General features: G+C 41.1%; 1 protein-coding gene across 1 annotated transcript in view; it reads left to right on the forward strand.

Annotated features, from left to right (window-relative positions):
* The window catches only part of SYNE2 (spectrin repeat containing nuclear envelope protein 2), a 155,598-nt gene that overhangs the window by 29,980 nt on the left and 102,655 nt on the right, over positions 1-22,963 (forward strand). Inside the window, exons 27-43 of the mRNA XM_069856738.1 lie at positions 266-413; positions 1,395-1,993; positions 2,739-2,918; positions 3,889-4,039; positions 6,909-7,067; positions 7,759-7,920; positions 10,228-10,329; positions 11,674-11,874; positions 14,851-15,016; positions 15,757-15,869; positions 16,649-16,851; positions 17,219-17,338; positions 17,430-17,718; positions 18,469-18,638; positions 20,349-20,661; positions 21,399-21,563; positions 22,402-22,758. Coding sequence (XP_069712839.1) covers positions 266-413; positions 1,395-1,993; positions 2,739-2,918; positions 3,889-4,039; positions 6,909-7,067; positions 7,759-7,920; positions 10,228-10,329; positions 11,674-11,874; positions 14,851-15,016; positions 15,757-15,869; positions 16,649-16,851; positions 17,219-17,338; positions 17,430-17,718; positions 18,469-18,638; positions 20,349-20,661; positions 21,399-21,563; positions 22,402-22,758 — 3,598 coding nt within the window. The remainder of the gene's footprint in view (positions 1-265; positions 414-1,394; positions 1,994-2,738; positions 2,919-3,888; positions 4,040-6,908; positions 7,068-7,758; positions 7,921-10,227; positions 10,330-11,673; positions 11,875-14,850; positions 15,017-15,756; positions 15,870-16,648; positions 16,852-17,218; positions 17,339-17,429; positions 17,719-18,468; positions 18,639-20,348; positions 20,662-21,398; positions 21,564-22,401; positions 22,759-22,963) is intronic.

Consider the following 22,963-nt stretch of genomic DNA (forward strand, 5'->3'; position numbering starts at 1 on the left):
AGAAGCATGGAGTCAGATCTTTATAACGTCACTGTGCAGCATCCCCAGTTCTACTGTTGTTTCCTTGAACCTTTTGGTTATATGCACTACAATTCACATTGCTGTTCTTATTAATCAATGGAAAAATCCCTTTTGACCTCAGGAAGAGGAGATTTAGATTTGTTAAACAGTCAATTATATTATCTTTGTGGCTTTTTGTGCTGTAAAATGTTAAGTGTCTTTTCTTGCTTGCTTTCCCTGGTCATATTTTCTACCTTTCTTGTAGAACAAACTCTTTAAGGACTGCTTTGGAAATTGTTTTGCCAATAGAAAATGAGTCCAATCTTCTGTGTGAATTAGATCAGCGGCTGAAGAAAAAGGACATCCAGCAGTTCAATCTGATGAATAGTGATCTTGCTTATAGGGAACTAAAGGTAAGGGAAAATGCAGAGACTGCACCCTAGCTAAAATAGTTTTTAATATGTCTAGGGACTAGAGAACTTCATGGACTTTTCACTCAAGATTTTGGGACCACTCATAAAACTTCCCAAACCTTCTAACCTCTAACAGCATTTTCCCTTTGCTTTTAATGTCATTGTTTCTGTGGAGCCAGCCAGAGACCCTCAGTCTCTACTGTAAAAAACATAGTTGTGAACACTTTGTCTTAGGTTAGGACTTTGATCCAGACTGACTGTGCCCACCTGGCTTTATATCACTTTGTAGGTTTATAACGTGATGTGGCGTTGAGTTGTGAGCTAAGATAAGCTGCCTTGTGTCATATCTACTGAAGTATCTGAGAACACCCCAGGGCATCTTTTGAAGCTCGGCGTGTATACAATAACTTGTTCATTTACTCTTGGTATCTTATGCCTTGGCTCGGGTCTGTGTATTAGGCAGGGTGAATGTTGTTCTGCTCTTGCCATGTGCTCCGAGCTGAAGAAGCTGACAGTTACATGGAACTGAAAGTTTGCACTTGTCTATACATTGGCTCTCGAGTGAAGTACAGTTTAGATCTCTCAAGCATGTGCACCCTCTGTCTGAGGTGACTCTTTGGCTAGAAGGACCCTGATTTTTTTCCCCAGTTCTCCACACATTTGGAGTTTCACAACTCTGACACACTGCTGTGTTTTTGAGGCCTGCAGCCAGATTGCATGCAGACTTCACCATGAGATATTTAAATGCATGTAAGTTTCCTCCAAAAGTATACCGTAAAGAACTTAAAAGATGGCAGAGTAGCAAACATCTATGTGCCTGCCTGTGCTCTGAGTGATCTACCACTGTGAGAGCCTGCTGGTTTCTGTCTGTAATTATTTCATTGCTAGTATAATTTCGTTTCCAGTCAGAGGTTCAGCTTTAAGGAAGCATACAGGTTTTTTTTCACTTGCCAACCCTGTTGATTGTTCTCTCAATTTCAGGAGCTACAAAGATCCATATTAAATCAGATTGAAGTGTGTAAACAGTTGGAACACCTAGATGGTTCAGCAAGAGATGAATTTAATCCATTAGATCTGCAAGCTGCAAGTAAAATTAGGATTTACTATCAAAACCAGTTTGAAGAAATGAACCATAAAATGCAGATACGTGAGACAGTCCTTAAAGATCTGGAGGCTTTTATGGCCTCATTGAGGAAGCTTCAGTCTTCAATCAAATGTCTCTCAGATCCACAAGGTCAACCTGAAATACAGGGAAACATGTTGAGAGAGGCTGTGCAAGAAGTTGCTCATATGGCAGAAAAGGCTAAATGTTTGGATGAACGCATGAAAACAGTTGATATCTGTTTGGAAGATGCTGAATGTGGGAGGAAGACTTCCTGTGAAAAAGTCCTTCAGACTTTATCTGAAGAGCTAAATGTGACTTACGACGCCTCAAGTGAACAGATGCTTACAGAGGAAAAAGACTTATACAAGACTTTTTCCACAAAAAATGGTGAACTCCTTAAAAACATTCAGGATCTACGCGACAGAATTAACAAAGTAGGCTTGAAGGATCCAACAATTCCAGCTATTCAACAAAGGTGAATTCTCTTTTAAAGCTCTTTTAATTTCATAATTTCAGTGAACTCGGAGGCCTTGTTGCCCCTTCTCAGTAGAGCACTGAAACCTGCATGTGTCTTGAAGTATCTGTGGAGCATTGAAAGAAGTTGCAAACTTACATTTTATTTGCTAGGAGGTTGATTATTATTATCTTAGTTTTCAGTAAGAAAACTTTATAAATAGAGTTTCAGACCTGCAATGTAGAAGCCTTGTGTTATTTTACTGCCCCTTGAGAAAGCCACTAACATGATTTGTACGACTCTGGTACTGTTTCAGAGGAGCTCTCTGCAGCCTTGCAGAGGATAAATAAACAATCCAGTGCTGTTTATCCAGAGGAAAAGGAGAGGGTAGAGGAGCTTATAAGGTGTGACCCTTTTTTTTAAGTTGTGAAATCTCACTCTATGGCATAGCTTCCTTTCTTGGACCATATTTTAAGACAGCCAGAATGCAATTACTTTTTACTATAAGATAATTCACTGTGTATGTACAGACTCTATCGATCTTTAGGAATTTGGATTAATTTCTGAAAGGGCTTAGGTGAGCATAGCTGTGAAGGACTGTGTCAAATTACACAAACTGAATATCAAATTAAACTTTTAATTATGTCATTTAGTATAGTCAGCATGTGCAGCTCAGGGTGAATTTCTAGGAAAATGAATAATTGCATTGGGGAAAAAATCAAAGACTTTAATATAAGGCTGGTTTTCTTTTTTTTTTCTAATAAAGGATAAAATCATTAATGGAATTGGAAAAGGAATTGGATTGTGTTGCTGTTGAAATGAAACCTATGCAAGAGATTGCTAATAAGCTCCTACACATCGAAGAGGAAAAAGCAGAGGAAGCAAATGAACAATGCAAACATACAGAGACGTTATGGGAGGATACAAAACTCTTGCTTGCTGAATGGTAAGGAGAAAAACTACATTATAAAGTGATATTGTACAAGTTTGCTTGTGAAATAAACCAGCAAAAAAGCCTTAGACCGTACGTTAAAATTACTGCTGTGATGATGTAAACTATCATAAAGCCAAGAATTGCACATAGAAGTTTGCAGGCAAAGCTCATGAATGTTGTATATTTTAGGACATCGCAGTCCCATCATTTAGCAGGTATGTAGCGATGTGTTGGACTTCATTGGTATCAAAAAGAAAAGCCTGTCTGCTGCTGGGAGTGTTGTTTTCTGTATTTGCTGTGAATTTCATGCCAGCATATTCAAAAAGAAAAGTTAAAGCGAAGCAGGTGGAAGAGGACAGTTGGGAAAAGAGAGAGTCTGTTGTGCAGGAAAAGACTAAAGGAGCTTGGTTTGATAAGCCTGAGAGACTGAGGACTGGGAAAAGGCTATGATTGATGACCCAGGGCATCTGTCCTTCTCTTATGTTTTTTAAAGGTGCCTTTATGCTTTGCATGGACTGGCATAGTTCTGGTTAATCCTCCTAGCCTGCACAGGGGTCAGAGGGAAGTAATCTGGTTTTGTATCCCACTGCAGACTGGGCTGAGGTGGTATTACCCTCTGTCCACTTCTCAAGCTGTTGTGGTATCTGCTGCACGTTGTATTTCAGTTGACTGGTTACTGAGCTCGTCTTTCATGTAGGGGGGTATCATATAAACGTGAACTGCTCAGGTCACGTCACAGTTAAATATGAATCAGAGGCACAGGATAGTGAAGGGCATTTCTACTTCCAAAAACTGTCCAAATACCACACCAGATACCAGGTATTGCAGAGTTTATGACTGTGACGGTTTATCCCCCCTTTTCTCTCTTCTAAACATCGTAGTCAAACTCCCCACGTGTTTGAATACAGGACAAGGAAGCAGACAAGAGGTTGAGGCTGCTGCTTAACACTTAGGCCATAAATAATACATCTCTTTTTAATAGCCAGGAGCAGTGTACAAGGGCTCTGGAGCTCCTGAAGCAATATCAAAGCTGCAAAACTAGTCTGACCAGCATCATCCAGAAACAGGAGATTGTGCTTTCACAGCAAACTTCTTACATGGGGAAGGAGAATTTGAACAGACTAATAAAAAAGGTGAGTAATAAGAACTTACTGATAAGGAAAGAAGAGCCTTGCCTGGAAGCGTTTGGGTATAGAGTTGCCCTTGCACACACAGCATTCAGAGCAAATGTTAAGACCTCGCTTTCATTTCAGCTTCCAAAGTACATTTAGGGTCCATACCCTGGTTTTGGTTTTAGTTGAAACTTAGCTTTGCTTAGTGAATTGAGGTCTTGCTAAAGGAGAGGGATTAAAAAAAAAAAAATAGGAAAAATATGATCTAGTAACAAAATAAGGGGAAATCCTGTCCTACCAAAACCACATGTTGAAATTAGCCATATTCGCCCACATTCTTTACAATGTTTCCTACAAAGTTAAAATGTTATAGTGGGTAGTTTGTAAATATGCAAAAATAGCAAATTCATTTGTAACTAGGAAGGTATTTTAAAATGATAAGCAAAAATAATGGAACATCTTGGGGCTGCTTGTTTCTCTGCTGTTGCTGTAGCTTATAACCAAGAATTTAGAACCGTATCTTCTCCTTGCTTGTGTCACTGGATCCCAGTCGGGGCTGCAGGGTTTGTCTGCACTGGGCAGTGCTGTACCAAGACCTTCACTTAGCCCCGAGCCAGCAGGATGAGGAACAGGAGCTGTAGGGCTGCATCAACGTGACACATCTGCTGAGAGACTGGGCCATGACAGCCTGCTTCACAGCTGCAGCTTGTGTACCTCACTGTGTGTCGCTGCCACCATGCTCAGAGACAGCTTGGGAATTAGCAATGTGATGCTGACTTGAGATGTGGGCTTCTGGAAGCCCAAGTGGTTTTGACTGGGCTGATGAGAACACTACATCCTTGAGCTGGTTACGTTTGCAGCATAATCTCTACCCTCACGCTGACTTTGCTGACCAACTATGTAGCAGGTAGAAGGGATAACAACATAGTTTGGTATTTCTTCTCTCATTTCTCCTATGTTATGAGCCAACTTAAAGAACAGACCTTCTGTGTAAGAGCCACGCCCTCTGTAACCAACGTTTGCTCCGTGCTGTGGGAGTTAAACATTTGCAGTAGCTTCTACTTTAGATGATGAGACTGAATGAACAGGAATTGCTGGACAAGCCCTTATTTAGTCTAAAGTTTGTCCCTTTTTCAGCCAAAAATTTGACAGGCAGCTACATTCTTCTTGGCTAAATGAATACAACCACTGGACCATGGCTAGTGGGTTAGTGAACAGCAGCATGTCTGCTGTGGCCATTTTACTGTAAAAGTTTCACGTTTCCCAGCTAGGTGATGTGACTGGTTCTTCAGATCCCATTTAGGCTTTCTGATGAAGCATCACCCGTATCATTCAGGAACAACTGCCAAGCCAGTGCCTGCAGTGATTAAATTTAAGGTCAGGTGTAAGTGTTTTCTTCCATTATGCAATGGGATGGTGTGCTTGTGTGCCGCCCCTCTCTTCAGCTGAGAGAGGGTCTTTTCTTGGTTTCACCGGTGAGACTGATGAGTCTTATGAGGAGCGGCTGATAGAGCTGGGGTTGTTTAGCCTTGAGTAGAGGAGGCTGAGGGGAGACCTCATTGCTCTCTACAACTACCTGAAAGGAGGTTGTGGAGAGGAGGGTGCTGGCCTCTTCTCCCAAGGGATAGGGGACAGGACAAGAGGGAATGGCCTCAAGCTCCGCCAGGGGAGGTTCAGGCTGGACATCAGAAAAGATTTGTCACGGAAAGGGTCACTGGGCCCTGGCAGAGGCTGCCCAGGGAGGGGGTTGAGTCACCTTCCCTGGAGGTGTTTAAGGGATGGGTGGATGAGGTGCTGAGGGGCATGGTTTAGTGTTTGCTAGGAACGGTTGGACTCGATGATCCGGTGGGTCTTTTCCAACCTGGTGATTCTATGATTCTATGATTCTCTGGCACTTTACATCACTCAGACTTGGGGTGCAGGTAAATTGTCTGCATACCCTAGCCCTGGCTTGTATGGAGACCCCTCACTCTGTTAACAACTCTTCACCTGAGTTTTGCAACTCCCGCTCTCAGAATTGTGATTTGCAGTAGCTGCTGCACGGTAGGAAACATGTCCTTGAGTGCTGATGGTTTGTTATTTATGATGATATAAAATAATAACAGAGAGGGTTGTTTGCCTTGTTCTGGTTTGCGAGTGCTGCTCTGCCATCCTTTCCATTATCTCAGTGTCTGGTGGTACCTACATGAGAAGAAAATGTAATGCTTGTCTCTGGGAGGTAAGGAGAGCTTTTAATATCAAACTGCCTAACACTAGAGGTCAGTGTTTCCTTTTCAGGGAGCTTCCCTGTTGTTTGTAAACACATTACAGTTAAGCACAAAGAAGCGGTCTATTGTTTAGATAGAAAGTAGGAAAAAGAGACATTTCATTTTCTGGCAATGGAATGTTTGACAGTGGCTGTTTAAATAGGATTTAAGCTTTTTTTTTTTAAAATATTTCAAAACTCAGGGATCAGAATGCCAGGTCTTATGCTTCAGAGTTGTAATAATGTATCAGATGATTATTACATTGTGCATTGTTTATTTCTGTAACTGAGATTCTGTGTACGGGCGTACAGTCCGCTTGGATCTTACATTTACGATTTTTAAAGCAAACTGGTTTTGGCTCTCTCAGTCAGAACTTTTTTATCCATGGTTCCCACTCAGCTGTTTTTACAGCCAGTAACAGAATGATATGGATTTCTAACAGGGAAATGTTCCCATCAGCATGACAGAGATATAACAACACAAGAAATATTCCTAGTCTCATCATATTACATAAAATAGACTATTTTGTGTAATGCGGTTGTTTCTCTAAACTGAAAAGAGCAGCACGTCACTTAAAAATATTTTGTTGAATAAACAGTCATAAGTAAACATGCTTATAAATATCTATTTGGTCTTTTGCGCAGATTGAAGAAGCAAAAGAAGAATTTAATGATCACTCTGAAGATGTAGACAAAATAAATCAGATCTGTAAAAACCTTCAATTCCAGCTCAATAAAATGAGAAGCTTTGAGGAGCCTCCGTTCGAGAATGAGGCTAACATTATTGTGGACAGATGGCTGGATGTATGTAAAAAGTAAATTATCAGTGTGGTCTTATCTGTTATGCATTGTAGTAATTGATTCTGATGCATGTATAATATTGGGAATAAATTACGTGCAATGTGGCAAAGATTTTTAATTGAGAAGTGTTTACTGGAGCAAAGATTGCTAAATGTCTGTGGTGTATTGTTTCTGATTTCTCTCGGGTAGTTTATATTGTGGGTACTCCTTGACAGTAAATAGTTCTAGGAAATGCAGAAAGGCAATATTTGTGCTTTCTGCATGGATCTGTAAGCTTGTGTAGCAACTTCTGTGGGTTTAAACTTTGGAGACAATCTGTAGAATTACAATGCTGGTGCTTTTGGTGGGAAGTGTTTGCCACTGTCGATCTAAACAGTGCATCAATACTGAGATTAGATGGTATTTACTCAGAGTAGATAAACATTAATGAGCAAGGCTCCTTCCTAAACCTGCCTTAAAACAGGCAAGCTGCTGTTGTGATTGGTATATTTAGTGACATGTGTGGCAGGGATTTAAATATCTTCTCCATGACCTGTGAATAGACATGAGATTTTTTTTTTTTCCCTTGCTGCACTTGTTGTTTTTGTGGGTGGATTCATCTCACTCAAATTTTATTCTGCTGCATTTGCTTTTGGGATATAATTCAACATTTTTGAAATCTGTGTGTGTTTTCTGTATTTGAATCTCATGGTAGATCAATGAAAAGACTGAAAACTACTGTGATAATTTAGGAAGAGCTCAGGCTTTGTGGGACAAGCTTCTTAGTTTATCTGACACAATTGACGCTTGGGCAAATGCAGAACTTAAGAACGCAGAGAACCATTGTCGGACTGAAGAGGACCTTATGCAGCTGAAGGTAATTTGAATGGAATTTTTTTTTGCCCTTAACTTATACTGTAGTCATATGGACTTTGGAGTATAAACATGGACTGTATCACATAGGAATATCAGCACTGCAAAAGCAGGGGAAGTTGTAGCATTTGCAATTGCATCTGCATAGATGGTTTTGCTGAAGGTATAGCATAATGTGTTAGGGATACAGGTCTTGGAAACTAATAAATAGATAACATATATGTATACTAAATTGTTTTAAATTAACACTGTGAATGCTGCTTTTAACAACATGAGCCTCTTCACTCCTTTGTGCTGTACAAACACATAGCAAAGACGAGGCCTGGAAAGCGTGGAGTCTGGGATACAGTGATGCACATATTTCCTTGCGCCTAGAGAGAAGAAAGAAAAGGCTGTTGATTAGTTCTGGTTAGGAACTGTGTATCAGTGAACATAGTGGGGCTTCAGAACTGGCAATGCACAGTTCAAGAAGAGGTTGCAGGAGTGGCTTATTTGCTCCTGCGGTCCTTGTCCCGGTGTGCTCCTCGATGTAATTTGATGCAGCCTCAGTAGTAGCTGACTGTGAAGGGTCTCCAGGGGCTGCACGCAGGCAGGAATTAGTAGAGCTTGGGCTGTCTCTGCCCATTTCTCACAGATTATAGCACTGACTCTTGGTAGAGCATAAAAACACATGCACTGATTCTGTGCTGTTGGAGAACCTCATGTTCACGGGTTAATGTTTTACTTTCTGGCTTTAGGTCCATAATTTATCAGCTGCGCTGCTTCTTAATAATTCTGTGATTCATTGGAGTTATAGCTGGTGTCTACTGAACAAAAATAATTTCCTTCTTGAGTGGCGTTGAGACAAATATATCTCATATCTGCTTGTCTGAAGATACGCAAGCATTTTTTTTCTTACTCTTTAACATGCCTTAAATGCCCTCATTTTTATTGTGCTTATTTGCAGCATTAATATTACTGTTAGCACTGCTTATCTGTTTCAATTCGTAGAGATGTAAAAAGCCAAGGTGTTCCTTGTATATAGATCTTCCCAGTGAAACAGCAGTATGCACACTGTGCAAAGGTGGATATTTTATTATTGCCTTCATTACTAGAATTTGCCTGGAGCGAGGGCTCCACTAAAAATGCACCAGCTGGCAACCTTATCTTAAGAGCCATTTAGTTACCTGGAAACTGCTCAGTCCTGGTGTAATGTGACCATACCCCCAACAAGCCTCTCTGCTGGTGTTTAGGAGGTGGCTGTACTAAGATTACTCCACTGCTTCCACAGGAGAGGGTAATTTTCAAAAGAGAAATGAAGAGAGGGCAAAGGAGAGAGAAACTCTCTTTCCCACAAGCTACTATAAAAGTGGAATAGGAGGAGAGGAAACTGAACTCAGTGAGTTGCTACGTTTGTAAAATGATTTAATGTGCCGAGGGTGTCAGATTAGTTTATCAATTTATTATCTCTGCATTAATGTTAATTACATAGAAACCCCCAACTATTGTAATATATGTATCAAATTACATAGAATTGAAACCTTTGTGTCCACCCAGCTGAGCACATGTGGTTTCCAGAACTTTGTCAGAAAAGAACCGAGTCTATCAATCATTTGACTGTATATTTAGAGATGTGAGAGAAGTTCTGCTTTCCCTGCTAATCAATGTGGACTTTTTTTTAGGGGTGCAGTGCATGAATGGGTTTTTGTGATTGCTTGTGCAGAGACTGCAGAGGAATATCGTGTCCTGACGGAGTTCAGAATAGTGATTTGGGAACATGAGACCATGTGACTTATTTTGACGTTGCCTAAGTTGAAGCTGATATTTTACTTCCACATTACTGGCCTCTTAAATGCATTGAAATGAGTAGAGGACTCATACGAATGAGTTACATTTAAAACGTGCATACCACGTCCATTGTATTTTATCACATCCCTACTGAAGTGTATCGTCAGGATGCCAATTCTTGACTTTAACTCTGTAATATCTGAGAATATCCCTTTTTTTTATAGAAGCAGCAAGAAATAAATACAACATTAAGATATTTTCCTGCAAATTTACTTGGGTTATTATAGAATTAAAATAATCAAAATCATTACATTTATGCTAGATTAGCATTAAAACCTGCTGTGTCTGAGAAGCATAGAGTGTTTCGGACTGTAACACAAAATAAAAGTCTAAATTGCTAAAGTAAAAACCAGAAAATGGACCAGTTGTGGGACCTCCCTATGTCAAATTGCAGAACCAGAGCACAAGTAATACAATTTTGTCATGGAGAAGAGGAAATTTAATGTGGGGTAAACAGTTACCAATTTGTTTTTTCCACCTTTAGGCGTGCTTACGAGTTCAAGAGCAGAAACTCCAGAAATTTGACAACACGGTAGCTGAGATAGAAGAACTTCTGAACAGTAATGAACCTCCACTGGAGCTACAGGTATGAAGAGGCTTTTACAGCTGATAATGCCAGTACTTATTACTACAGCCCTGCTTCTGCTATTGTCTTTGCCATAGTCATGTCTTGGTTTGACTTAAATCTGCTCAGAGGAAACTGGAGGCATTTTGTTGGCTATTAGCAGAGACATTTCATCTCTTGTCTTTCTCAAGCTGTTAGAACCAAGCCTGTCATTTTAAACACAGAGGTCTCTCTCAGTCCTGTGTCTTTCAGGGGCTTAGATCTGACCCAGCTGTTCTGCAGTCGTGCTCAAAGAGGCCAATATTGGTGATATCTGGATCTTAGCTGTTGGCAAAGGACAAGGCACAGTGAACCTCATCATCCCTTTAGGGATTCCAGCAACTCAGCATCTGACTGTCTATTTTAAGTTGTACCTTCGCCTGGATATGGCTTAATGTAGCTTGGTAGTATGCAGCTGTTTGCACTGAATAGTGTTTATTGTGATGTTTTCCTTTGGGATATCACGAGGAAATCTTTTATCTTTTTGTGTTAACTTCACACAGCAAGGAATAAATCCTTCACTGTTTGAGACTATGTTAGCCTGCCTTGATCCTATACCAGTTCCCTAAGCATCTGCTCCCAGTGTCTGTCATATGCACCTTGAGCTTGACCTGGTTTGGCTATTTGTGTGTTTATCCTCAGCAGGCAGTGAACTCAGAGGAATTTCACTGGGTAAAGGGTTCTAAGGAGCTTAGGAAAGGACTCAGCGACCCTGTACTGTGAACGTTGTGCTCCTTGGGAGCACCAGACACGCGAGTTCTCTGGGGGTGATGGTTCACTATGTGGCCGTGATCCGACTGAGCTGCTGCCTCATGCAAATCTGTGGAAGCTTTAGCGATAAGGTTAGGGACCCTTCGTTCCTTAGTGACTAGTCTTGAACCAGAGCTTCCCAATTCTCTGCTCACTTTGCTGCCTGTCTTTGGATCAGTGTAGGGAATTTGCCTAGGTGAGATCGTTACAGACAGTTGTGTCACACAGGGAGCTGGCACCCTCTTTTGCCTGGTAGCTGCAGCACATGTAAGGCATTTATCCAGCTGAGAGTAGACACTGGAGCAGACTGACAAGACAACTTGTCAGTCAAGCAGCACCAGTAAAAGCATTCCTAATAAAGATGAACCAAGATAATTTTTCCTCAGAAGAGCAGGGCTTAAATACTGTTATTTTTCAGTTTGTGGAGTGGGAGGTAAAGAAACTGGGACAAACTGTGATTTAAACGTCTGGACTTCAGATAATTTCATTGCTTTGTACGTCTAGCATGGAGTTCTGTAATACTCTAGAAAATCGATACAGTACAATTTCTTACTCGTGTTTATTTCCAATTTTAAGGTCATCAGAACATCTGTTGTGCAAAAAATGGAGCTAGTAAAAAAGCTGTTGTCAACAAAGCAGGATACCAGTGACCTCAGTGTGAATACAGCAGAACTAAAAGGAGACCTTGATCTGGCCAAGACACAGATTGGAATGACTGAATCACTTCTGAAAGCTTTATCTCCTTCTGACACCTTAGAGATCTTCACTAAATTAGAGGTAGCATTCCAAATTACGCATCTTTTATAATTTTGTTAATTTCTTTCCTAGACAAGTCTTCGTAAGTGCTTCTCCTGTACATGTTGTAAACTGCTGGAATATTTCCTTCAGCTGCCAGGAGATTGGCATGTATGAAAAGCCCATTTTCACTGGCTGTTAGCAAGTGTAGTTAGTTAACCCTTGCAGCTATTGGATACGGTTAGTGGCAGGCACAACAACAGAATACCACCCAAGATATGTTGAAGCAGGAGTTGAGGGTCCTGGGTTGTATCTTTTCCAAGACTGGGTAATATACAGAGGTTGTCTTTGTGCCACCTGAGCCTGCCTGCAAAGGGAGCTCCCGGTAGGCAATTTCAGCCAACTTTCCCTCCTCTTTGCGTCAGGGAGAGAGGTGAAGAGCTATTTCCTACTTGGAGGCTCAAGGCTGGCAAGATTCAAACCTCCTGTTGAGCAGCAAGTGAATTGAGCATGTTCTGGGTGTCAGACCTCTAGTGCCTGGGGCAGTGAACTCACAGGTATTGAGGGGAAAGGTTAGCTTTTAATTAATTCTTCCAACTCTCTCTAAGTTACCTTTCAACCCCTAGGGACCTGACATACAGAGTAAGGCATTTAGGCGTGAGCAGTGCCTATGGCAGCTAAGGCCTTATAGCTTCTAGGTGTTAGATGCACTGAAGCGTGCTATGTTACTGTGCACTTCAAATATCTATTTTCTGTGATGACAGAATGAGCGTGAGTGAATATGCCTGTGATTGTGTATGCATACAGGTGCATACACGCTGCTCTAGAAGAATTTAGTGTTTCTCACCAAATCACAGAACAGTCAGGGTTGGAAGGGACCTGTGGAGATTATCCAATCCAACCCCGCAGCTAAAGGAGATTCACCTACAGTAGGTTACACAGGAATGTTTCCAGGTGGGCTTTGAGTATCTCAAGAGAAGGAAATTGCACAACCTCCCTGGGCCGCCTGTTCCAGTGCTCTGTCAACCTGTTGACATATATACCTGTAATATCTACCTGTTAATTACAGAATCACAGAATAACCAGGTTGGAAGAGACCCACCGGATCACCGAGTCCAACCGTTCCTACCAAACACTAAACCATATCCCTCAGCACCTCGTCCACCCGTGCCTTAAACACCTCCAGGGAAGGTGACTCAACCACCTCCCTGGGCAGCCTGTTCCAGTGCCCAATGACCCTTTCTGTAAAGAATTTTTTCCTAACGTCTAGCCTAAACCTCCCCTGTCGGAGCTTGAGGCCATTCCCTCTTGTCCTGTCCCCTGTCACTTGGGAGAAGAGGCCAGCACCCTCCTCTCTACAACGTCCTTTCAGGTAGTTGTAGAGAGCAATGAGGTCACCCCTCAGCCTCCTCTTCTCCAGGCTAAACAACCCCAGCTCTCTCAGCCGCTCCTCATAAGGCCTGTTCTCCAGCCCTTTCACCAGCTTTGTTGCTCTTCTCTGTACTCTCTCCAGAGCCTCAACATCCTTCTTGTGGTGAGGGGCCCAGAACTGAACACAGTATTCGAGGAGCGGTCTCACCAGTGCCGAGTACAGAGGGAGGATAACCTCCCTGGACCTGCTGGTCACGCCGTTTCTGATACAAGCCAAGATGCCATTGGCCTTCTTGGCCACCTGGGCACACTGCTGGCTCATATTCAGTCGGCTGTCAACCAACACCCCCAGGTCCCTCTCCTCCAGGCAGCTTTCTAGACAGACTTCTCCCAGTCTGTAGCACTGCATAGGGTTGTTGTGCCCCAAGTGCAGGACCCGGCATTTGGCCTTGTTAAACCTCATGCCATTGGACTCTGCCCAGCGGTCCAGCCTGTTCAGATCCCTTTGCAGAGCCTCCCGACCCTCCAGCAGATCGACACTTCCACCCAGCTTAGTGTCATCCGCAAACTTGCTAAGGGTGCATTCGATGCCTTCATCCAGGTCATTGATGAAGACATTGAACAGGGCTGGACCCAGCACTGAGCCCTGGGGAACCCCACTTGTCACTGGCCTCCAGCTGGATTTCACACCATTTACCACCACTCTCTGGGCCCGGCCATCCAACCAGTTTTCCACCCAGGAGAGTGTGCGCCTGTCCAGCCCAGAGGCTGACAGTTTCTCAAGCAGAACGCTGTGAGAAACTGTGTCAAAGGCTTTGCTGAAGTCCAGGAAGACCACATCCACAGCCTTTCCCTCATCCAGTAGCCGGGTCACTTTGTCATAGAAGGCGATCAGGTTAGTCTGGCAAGACCTGCCTTTTGTGAACCCATGTTGACTGGGCCTGATCACCCGGTTCTCTTGCATGTGCTTCATGATAGCACTCAAGATCACCTGTTCCATGACTTTCCCTGGCACTGAGGTCAGACTGACAGGCCTGTAGTTTCCTGGGTCCTCCCTGCGGCCCTTTTTGTAGATGGGCACAACATCAGCCAGCCTCCAGTCCAGTGGGACTTCCCCAGTCTTCCAGGACTGTTGGAAGATGATGGAAAGGGGTTTGGCCAGCACATCCGCCAGCTCCTTCAGTACCCTAGGGTGAATCCCGTCCGGCCCCATAGACTTGTGACTGTCCAGTCGGGCTAGCAAGGCTCTGACCACCTCCTCTTGGATCATGGGAGCCTCATTTTGCTCCTCTAGCTCCTGGGTTTGTACACAGGCGGAACGACCCTCCTTACGACTAAAGACTGAGGCAAAGAAGGCATTAAGTACCTCAGCCTTTTCCTCATCCCCTGTTACTGTTGTCCCTTCTGTGTCCAATAGGGACTGTATGGTCTCCCTAGTCCGCCTTTTATTATTTATATATTTGTAGAAAGATTTTTTGTTATCTTAATTGCCTTGTTAATATACATTAAGAAGTTATTTTGACACGTAGGCAAGACTAAACCCTTTAGCAAACCTCTTCTTTGTATTAAAGCAGCTCTGTACAGCGAACTTCTGCTTGCACTTAAGATTTTTCTTTTTAGCAGTTGTCCTTTTATTTTTGACCTTAGGAGATACACCAGAAAATTCTGCAACAAGAACATGATGTGACATTACTCCAGGAGGAGACGGACTGTCCTGGTGTGGATGAATTAAATAAGCAGCTTAAATGTGTCACTGATTTATTTAATAAGAAGAAACATGTGTTTCAAGATCACTTTATTGGTGTTTTGAACCGTAAGAAAACACATTTCACATTTATGTAGCTTATAGGTTTATATTGACAATCACAATCATTTAAAGGTTGTACAATCAATTTATTTTTGTTTTGGTGTCTGAAACTACTTCAGTATCTCGGACTGCTTCAGGGTTCTGAACTATTTAAAGGCTTGGATAAAAAATCAGTTTTGATTCCAACAAACAACTCAATCTGAATCAAAGTGTTTTGCTTCTTATTTTTACACATAAAAGATGAAAGAAACATAAAGCATAATTCAAGAATAAATGTAATTTAAAATGTACAGAAATCAGGTGTTTCCTTTTTTCCCAATCATTTTCATTTAAGCTTAGTTATGAGAATGGCTAGCGTTACTAGTTAATTTTTGGTTTATGCGGACACAGAATTATGCCGGTGTAGAATTTGACCCAAAGGCAGTGTCATCTTCAAGTAATTTTTGAGTAATATTTTTTGGTGTGGAAATGAGAAAAGTTGCCAGTCCAGGTCTTGTTTACTGTAACTGGTCTGTGTAGCTGGCTGTCCCTCCCAAGTGAACAACTACGTTTATTATTTTTTCTTACCCAATATTAATTGATGTGAGCTGCAGCATTTTCTGTCACATGGTCCATAGTGAGAAGCAACCTTTGACAGTAGCACTGGTAAACGTAATTATAAACTGTCTGAAACCTTCATGTCAAATAGCATTTTCTTTTACAGAGCACAGTTAATGAAGAAAATTGGAATGTATCTTTTTTTGCAGGTCAGTGCAAGAATTTTAATGACTGGTTCAGCAGCACTCAGCTGTCTTTGAAGGATTGCTTTGACCCCTCAGAAACAAAACCAATATTGGAAGAAAGACTGCAGAAGCTAAAGGTAAAGTATAAAAATGTTTACATTTCTAAAGCTGATTGTTCTTGGAGTTTTACTTCTTTACACAGGAGTCTGTTCTTGGCAGTCAGTTGTAACTTGGGACTGCATGAACATTCCATGTAAGGAGAGTGAGTGGTATGAAAATAAGACTCAGTTAAAACAGAGTATCACTGTTCAAGTTCATGCATAACTGGGCAAGTGAGAGAGAGGACAGTAGTTAGTGGAAGTCAAGGGACTTCCACCAAGTACTTTAGTGTGCAAAGATGCATAATGTCAAATATTGTAGGGAGTAAAATGAAATTCTGGCCCCCATTGGATTAAAAGTGGAAAATTTGCATTCACTATGTTGTAGCCAAGTTTTCACTCTAAGCCAGGCAGAGTCAACAGGAAAGGGATGGAAAAGCCACAAGATCCGCTACAACCGATTACGCTTAAGCGGCAAAAGAAGACATAGTGATGTTAGTGCTAGATTTGAACGCTGCTTGTCTGTTCCTTCTCTGTGTAATTGTGTTGTAAGGAAGAAAATCCAAGTAGTTGTCTTTACTTTCTCTTTATTCTACAAACAGCAACTTTTCCTTTTGCAAGTGGAGTAGTCAGCAAACTGTGAAGTAACACGTATTCTTTTTTGGGAACTGGAATTACCATAGAAAAAGTTGGTCGAGGTAGCAGTAGTTGAAGAACTCTTCTAATGTATATTGTAGAATGTATATAATGTATATATAATGTTCTATTATAGAACAGCAAATTTGACATAAGCATCTTGTGTTTGTGCTCTTATTCAGCACTTCCTAACATCTGAAGGCAAAGACAGAGATATCCAAGAGGTTAAAACTTTATTGAATAAAGTGAAGCATTATTTGCCCAAAGCAAGCATTAACCACCTTAACAGCCGTGTGAGAGATCAAGAAGCCGAACTACAAAGATTGATCTCCAAATGTCAGAAACGAGAAAAGGAGCTTGATGCTTCTCTCCAGAAGCTCAGCAGGTAGGGAGCTAAAACAGTTTCTGACATTTTAATCACAAGTGATATAAAATGATTCATTATAAACAGCCATAGTGAATGGCAAACAACCCTTATTTTTATTAAAGATGGTATTTTGATAAAGGGTAATGAGTGTTTTGTTGTACACTTCATGTGTTTTTTCACTTTGTAGCTGTCAGTGTTATGTTGGAGTATGTATTTATAGATAGTTTCAGCGACATGAACTGAGATACTTAAAATAAAGCTTATACTCTGCTTGATCAGGTGCATGATATCTATCTTACTTGATCAGCAAAATACTGCTCTCAGCAGATTAGAGTCATGTAATGCCTCTCATTTTGGCCTGTATCTGTATTTACACTCCCTTTAGCCTTGAAGAAAGCAGCACTGCCTTGGAAGAATGGCTTGCTGCTCAGGAAGAAAAACTAGAAGAAATTAAAAAAGATGAAACAAAACTTGAAAACTTCTATAAGACATTATTAATGCAAAGGTATCATTTTATTTGGTCTCTACCTAAGAACTGTCTTCTAAAAAAGATTGTTTATTAATTAGATGTTTATTAATTTTTTGGTTTTTTTCAGAGAACCATTTGACTCCATGGCTCAGCTAGCAAATTCCTTGCGGGAGGCTGGGCTCACAGAAGATGAAACTATTTTGGAAGCCAGTGATCGTATCAGCAGATTCCATACACTGATAACACACCTTAGTAAAATGGTAGGGAATACTGAGAGAGTTCCAGTGGAAGGACAGCATTTTGAAGAACTTGCCCAGGATGTTTCATGCTGTATCAAAAGGCTCAAGGAGGCTATTAATAACCTGAGTTCACAGGAAAGTGAATTGCCACCGGATGAAAGGGTTAATCACATAAAGGTATTCTGTTAAATGTATTTCTTTTTCCACTTCACAGCTCCTCGATGGGGGGATGTACAGAGAATGCTTGATAAGTCATCACCTCCTAAAAGATAACGCCACTGCTTGTTGCCTGTGGTTTTGTGGCCTGTTTAGGGGAGGGCTTGTGTCTCTTTATTTGTTTGTTTCAGCACAGTTTATTACATATGTAAGGTGAGATTCTCTGTTGCATCTCTGGGTGGAGCAGCACTAAGCTCGTAAGGTGCTGGTGGCCATGAACCTTCCTATGCTAGCCTACTTCAGAGGTGGAGAGGGAGGTCAGTAATGTAGCTGGGGCATCTGGAGAACCTCTGCAAAGCGTGTGGCTTCTGTGATGTCCTGCAGTGTTTTCGTGCTGGGCTGCTCCAGTGCCTGGAAGGGTCTCTCAGGCCCCAGTGTTATCTTTGGAGTCTCTCTGACTGCTTATGAGAGCAGTAGAGAATGCTGGGATTTACATGTTTCATTCTGCAGAAGGAATAGTATTGTGACAAATATCTCTCCCCAAGGTTTGAAGCAATTTTTTTTTGTCAGCACAATATTGCTTTTGTTATGGAAAGAGTCATTAATAAATCTCAGCTTCATTATCCCAGACTTTCTAAAACTGGATGATCTTTATGTGGTATATTGGAAAGAGAATTCTCTTGTCGTGAATGCCAGAGTATAAGAAGTGAATAAAATAATTGGTAATACCTTTTATTCATGTGTACTACTTCTGCTTCTTGTTTAATACAGGAAATCACTGCTCTCAAAGATGCAGGAGAGGCCAAAGTACAGAACATGGTAGCTCTAGGAGAAACTGTAATGAGAAATGAGAAAGATAAGAATCCAGTGATTCAGCAGACTATTTCTGAGCTCCAGAACCAGTGGGAAAGTGCTTGTCAGTTAGCCACTGAATGTCAAAGGTAATGTGGAATTTATCTTTTGTTTCACCTACAGAAGTACTTGTATCTCAGCAGTGCCCTAAAGGGGCGGGTCACAGTTTGGCTTGTAAAGGGAGTGGCAGGACAGCTGATGGAGTCTGCCCAGCTCGCCTCAGATTCCCTTTCGATGCTAAAGTAGCTCAGCCACTCTTGTTAAAAATATATATATATATTTAAATATATACACGTATGTGCACTGATTGCCCCTTGTTTCATTATGCTGTGCAGTCAGGCTGCTCTTGATATAACAGCACGGTGTGCATCATCCCCCAGCAGATGTGATATCTAGCTTTGCACAGATTCGTAGTGCTTCAGAAGAGAGTTTAGGGTAAATCCAGGAGGCTGGAATTTATTTAAAGTAGAGTTTTTAAAGCCTGGTCTATTCTGACTCAATGAGAGGCTTTCTTGCATGTGGCAGCTGGTATTGTCAAGTCAGCAAAGACACTTTAGTGTTGCTGGCACTGTGGCAAGTGTGTCTGAGAGCCAGACTGATCCTTTAAAACATGTCAAATGATTCCAGGTGTGTCTTGTCAACTTAAACTGAAGTTCTGATTTTGCACATGCAGACACTTTCAAGATATTTATCTGATGTGATGCCCTTGAACTGAATTTCAGTAAAATCAGTAGGAACTCTGCTGTTGAGATCAGTGGAAGCTAGTAGAGTAGGCCTGCTGTATGCTTTAAAAGAAATGACTAAGGAATGATTTATTAAAAGTGAGCATTTTTGAGAATGTTCGGTTTTATTCTCTGTTACTGAGCACTCAGTACAAGCAATACAAGGGGCGTTCAGAAAGATAGAGCATTGGCTATATTGGCTCCAACACAGCAGAATGCAGAGCACCTTCTTCACAGTACATTGAATTCAGGAGGTGGGGTGCTCGGCACATCCAAAGAGACGCTCAGGACTTGCAGGATCAGGCCTGTGAATAGGTAACAGCAGTAAGAGCAACAGTGTTGAGCTGGAATAGGGAACTTGAGGCAGGAGCGCTTAATGTATGTAAGACGGTGCTTTATTTGTCATTTGCCAAAAAATACGAATCTTGAAGGGAAAACCCCAAGCACTTAAGCTTTGCTTTTGTCCTCATTTATCCTGCTGTACTTTACAGAATTATAACCAGGCTTTATTTATTTGGACTTGTTTGTGTGGGATCGTATTTTCAAATGTTGACATTTAAGTTCCATCTGGAAAATATCTGAGCTTCATCTCTAGATATGAAGGTACAAATGTTACTTTTGTGTCAGTGATCATAGTTGCATATTTCCTTTGGATCAATGCAACCTGTCCACCTGCAGCAGATCAGTGTGCGTGCTTATAAAGAAGTTGTCAAGGAAAATAGATTCATAGCTGCATCGTGGTTTGTAGACAGAACTGCTGTAAAGAGAAGCAAAAAAATACAGAGCACGAGCATCACATCTCAGGTGCTAGAAACTGTGAGTCTGTAGGTTGGTTAAGGTTTAAGAGAATTAGTCACTTGTCCTGCACTTAAGTCCAATTTAGCAGCAGTAACTTCAATGTATTTATTTTCATCACCTTGAAAATTCCAGTCTGAAGCTGATCAATAATTTAAAACCTGAAGAGAAATATTCAGTGTGTTTAAGTTTATTCTAATGGATGACTTGTTTACAGTTTGACATTTTCTGGGTAATGAATAAAAAAATTTTGCTACTACTGAACACAATATTTCTTCTTAGCCCTCAAGAGCAACCCAAGTTCAACAGGGAGCAGTATGAGCAAAACAAAGCACATCTGAGACTGGCTCTAGCTGAACTGGAGAAACAACAACAGGAGATAGGGTTTGCCCTTCAGCCTAGTTTGCAGGAGAAGCAAGCTCAGCTGGCAAACTATGCTGACCTCCTACAGAAAGCAGAAGACTTAACTTCACGATTTAATGAATTGAAAAGCCAGGAGGATCATCTGCAGGGCCACACGGGGGATCCCTGCTTCACAGATGCGGAATGGTTGGAATTAAAGCACCAACATGAAAACCTGCTCAGCCAGCTACAGGTTGGAACCTCACTGTTTTTCCTTGTGAGATTACTAATGTTTGTTGATTGCTGTTCTCTGTTTGCCTGTAGTGACATTCAGCTTGCAAGTTTATGTGTGAATCTTAGTGGTGAAAGTTCATCTGTAGAAAGGCAGGGAATTCTTCTCTTTCTTTCTTACTGTTGGAAAAAGAGCACCAGAAGCCCACATTTTTTACTGCTTGTGCTTTGCAGATGGATAAATTTTTAAACATATGAGACCAAGGGAAGTGTTAAGAATAACATTTTATACCTGTACAAACAGGTATAATATGAAGCATTTGTCCCTATAATCTCTAAGCCATAGTAGGTTTATTTTTTTCCCTTTTTGCAAGGGTGAATGGGTTTTCCAGAGTCTAGTTTGTTATTACTTCCACCCAGTTTAGTGCAAATTGCTTTTGAACACTGTGTCATTCTGCATCTAATCTTTCATCCATTTTGAATAGCAAACGTCCCTTTTAGAAGTATGTTCTTATGAAAGGGAAACTCTTCTCATTCCTGCAACTAATGAAGATTTTGTTCATGGTGGAGTCCACGATGTGCTTGGGAGAGGGCAAGATACTCTCTGTCCTCATGTCGTTAGCTGAATATTTTTTGGGAATTAAACACATTTATTTTTTTTGTGCTGCTGAGGTCCAGGAAAAGGCGTGACAGTCTGTGGATGTGTTATAGTTGTTTGAGCTAGTGGTGTGCTAGTAATAGAAACTTCTTGGTTTCTAGAGCACAGTGCAGACATTAGAAGGTCATGTTCAAGAGCACCAGGAGTTTCAGGATATGGTAACAGGCCTGAGCACTGAGCTGAAAACTCTTTCTGAGAAGATGGCTGATTGTGAAGGTCCAGCAATGAAACAACTGTCAGCCGAACAAAAGCTGTTGAAATCACAGGTATGCTGAAGGTTTTGCATTATAGACAAACTGGGTCCGTGCCCTAGGGACTTGTTGAAACTATCACATTTATAAAGGAGAACTGCTAATGGTGTCAAGCTGAAAAACTAAGAAACTTTTCGAAAATAGGAAGTATATGTGGTGTTCCTTTTATCAAGATAATTGTAGGCCTAAAACCATTTTTAATGAACTGAGTGAACCTTTACTGCCAGCTGAACTGAAGGTAGAATTGTCCTAGCTCAAGCACACAGGCTTCTTCAGTTTGGCTGGGTTTTTTTTTTTCCACTGTCTGGGCACAATGGGGAAGGAGATCAGGAAATTTGGTGTTGGTAAATGTCTTTAAATTAGCCAGAGTGGAAACCTTAGGAAAATGTCAGCGAGTCAAGTTCAATGCTAAGAAGTATTCTTCATGTGTAAATAGACATTCTTTCATACTTTGGTAGAATGGACTTGTAGCTGAGAGCGTAGAGAGCTACTGAAAGCTGAAACCATAGCTCAGATACGGATCACTGTGATTCCCCTTCCTCCAGAGTTTTCTGTATTTCTAATAAGTAAAAAGGAATAGGAAAGGGAAAGATTTGTCTATTTGGGACATACCGATTATTTTATTGTTGTCAGAATGCTGATGGCTTCAGGTGTTCTTTGTTTGTAAAAATGACTAACTAAAGTTAGTGGATTGGTATTTGACTTTCTGTGACAAGTAGGTCCGCGTGTACTTTTCAGCATAGTTTCTTGTTCACAACAAATACTTATGATTTTATTGATTTCCTTTAGATCACAGCATTAAGTATACCGAATGAAGATGTTTTTCAATAAAATGTTTTCTTCTTGTTTAAAGGAACACCAGGCATCTCTTAGTCAATGCAAAGACACGTTAAACAAGACCTTGATCTTAGCAGAAACTATTAAACAAAACACCTCTTCATCGGGACAGAAGTTTATTAAGGATGAGATTGAAACACTTCAGTGTGTACACAGGAGTGTGGAAGAAAGACTTGAAAATCTCAAGCAAAAGGAGGAAAATAATTCCAGTGAAGCTCTTGAGTTGAAAGATGTGTTTGGTAATGAAATACAAATGGAAGATAAGGCAGATAAAACACTAAAGAAAGAGCGACAGATCACTTCTGATACTCCTGTTGCTGCAGAAGAGAGCCCTGCAGCAGTGGAGTTAAAGGAGCCTTTGGGAATGCATAATGTGAGTATATTTGTTGACAGTCATGATAGTGGAAAGATTTCTGTCTCTCAAATGCCTTTTCTTTATTGCATCCTTTCATGGAAATTAAGCCTTCTGTAAATATATGTGTATAAATCGATGATGTGAAGAACTGTCTTAACTTATTATGAAAAGTCTGTAACAAGCCAGTAATGTCTATTCAAAACTGCAGGTTTCCATTTAAACA

Source organism: Phaenicophaeus curvirostris, chromosome 5, assembly GCF_032191515.1.
Source record: "Phaenicophaeus curvirostris isolate KB17595 chromosome 5, BPBGC_Pcur_1.0, whole genome shotgun sequence".
In the NCBI taxonomy this organism is placed as follows: domain Eukaryota; kingdom Metazoa; phylum Chordata; class Aves; order Cuculiformes; family Cuculidae; genus Phaenicophaeus; species Phaenicophaeus curvirostris.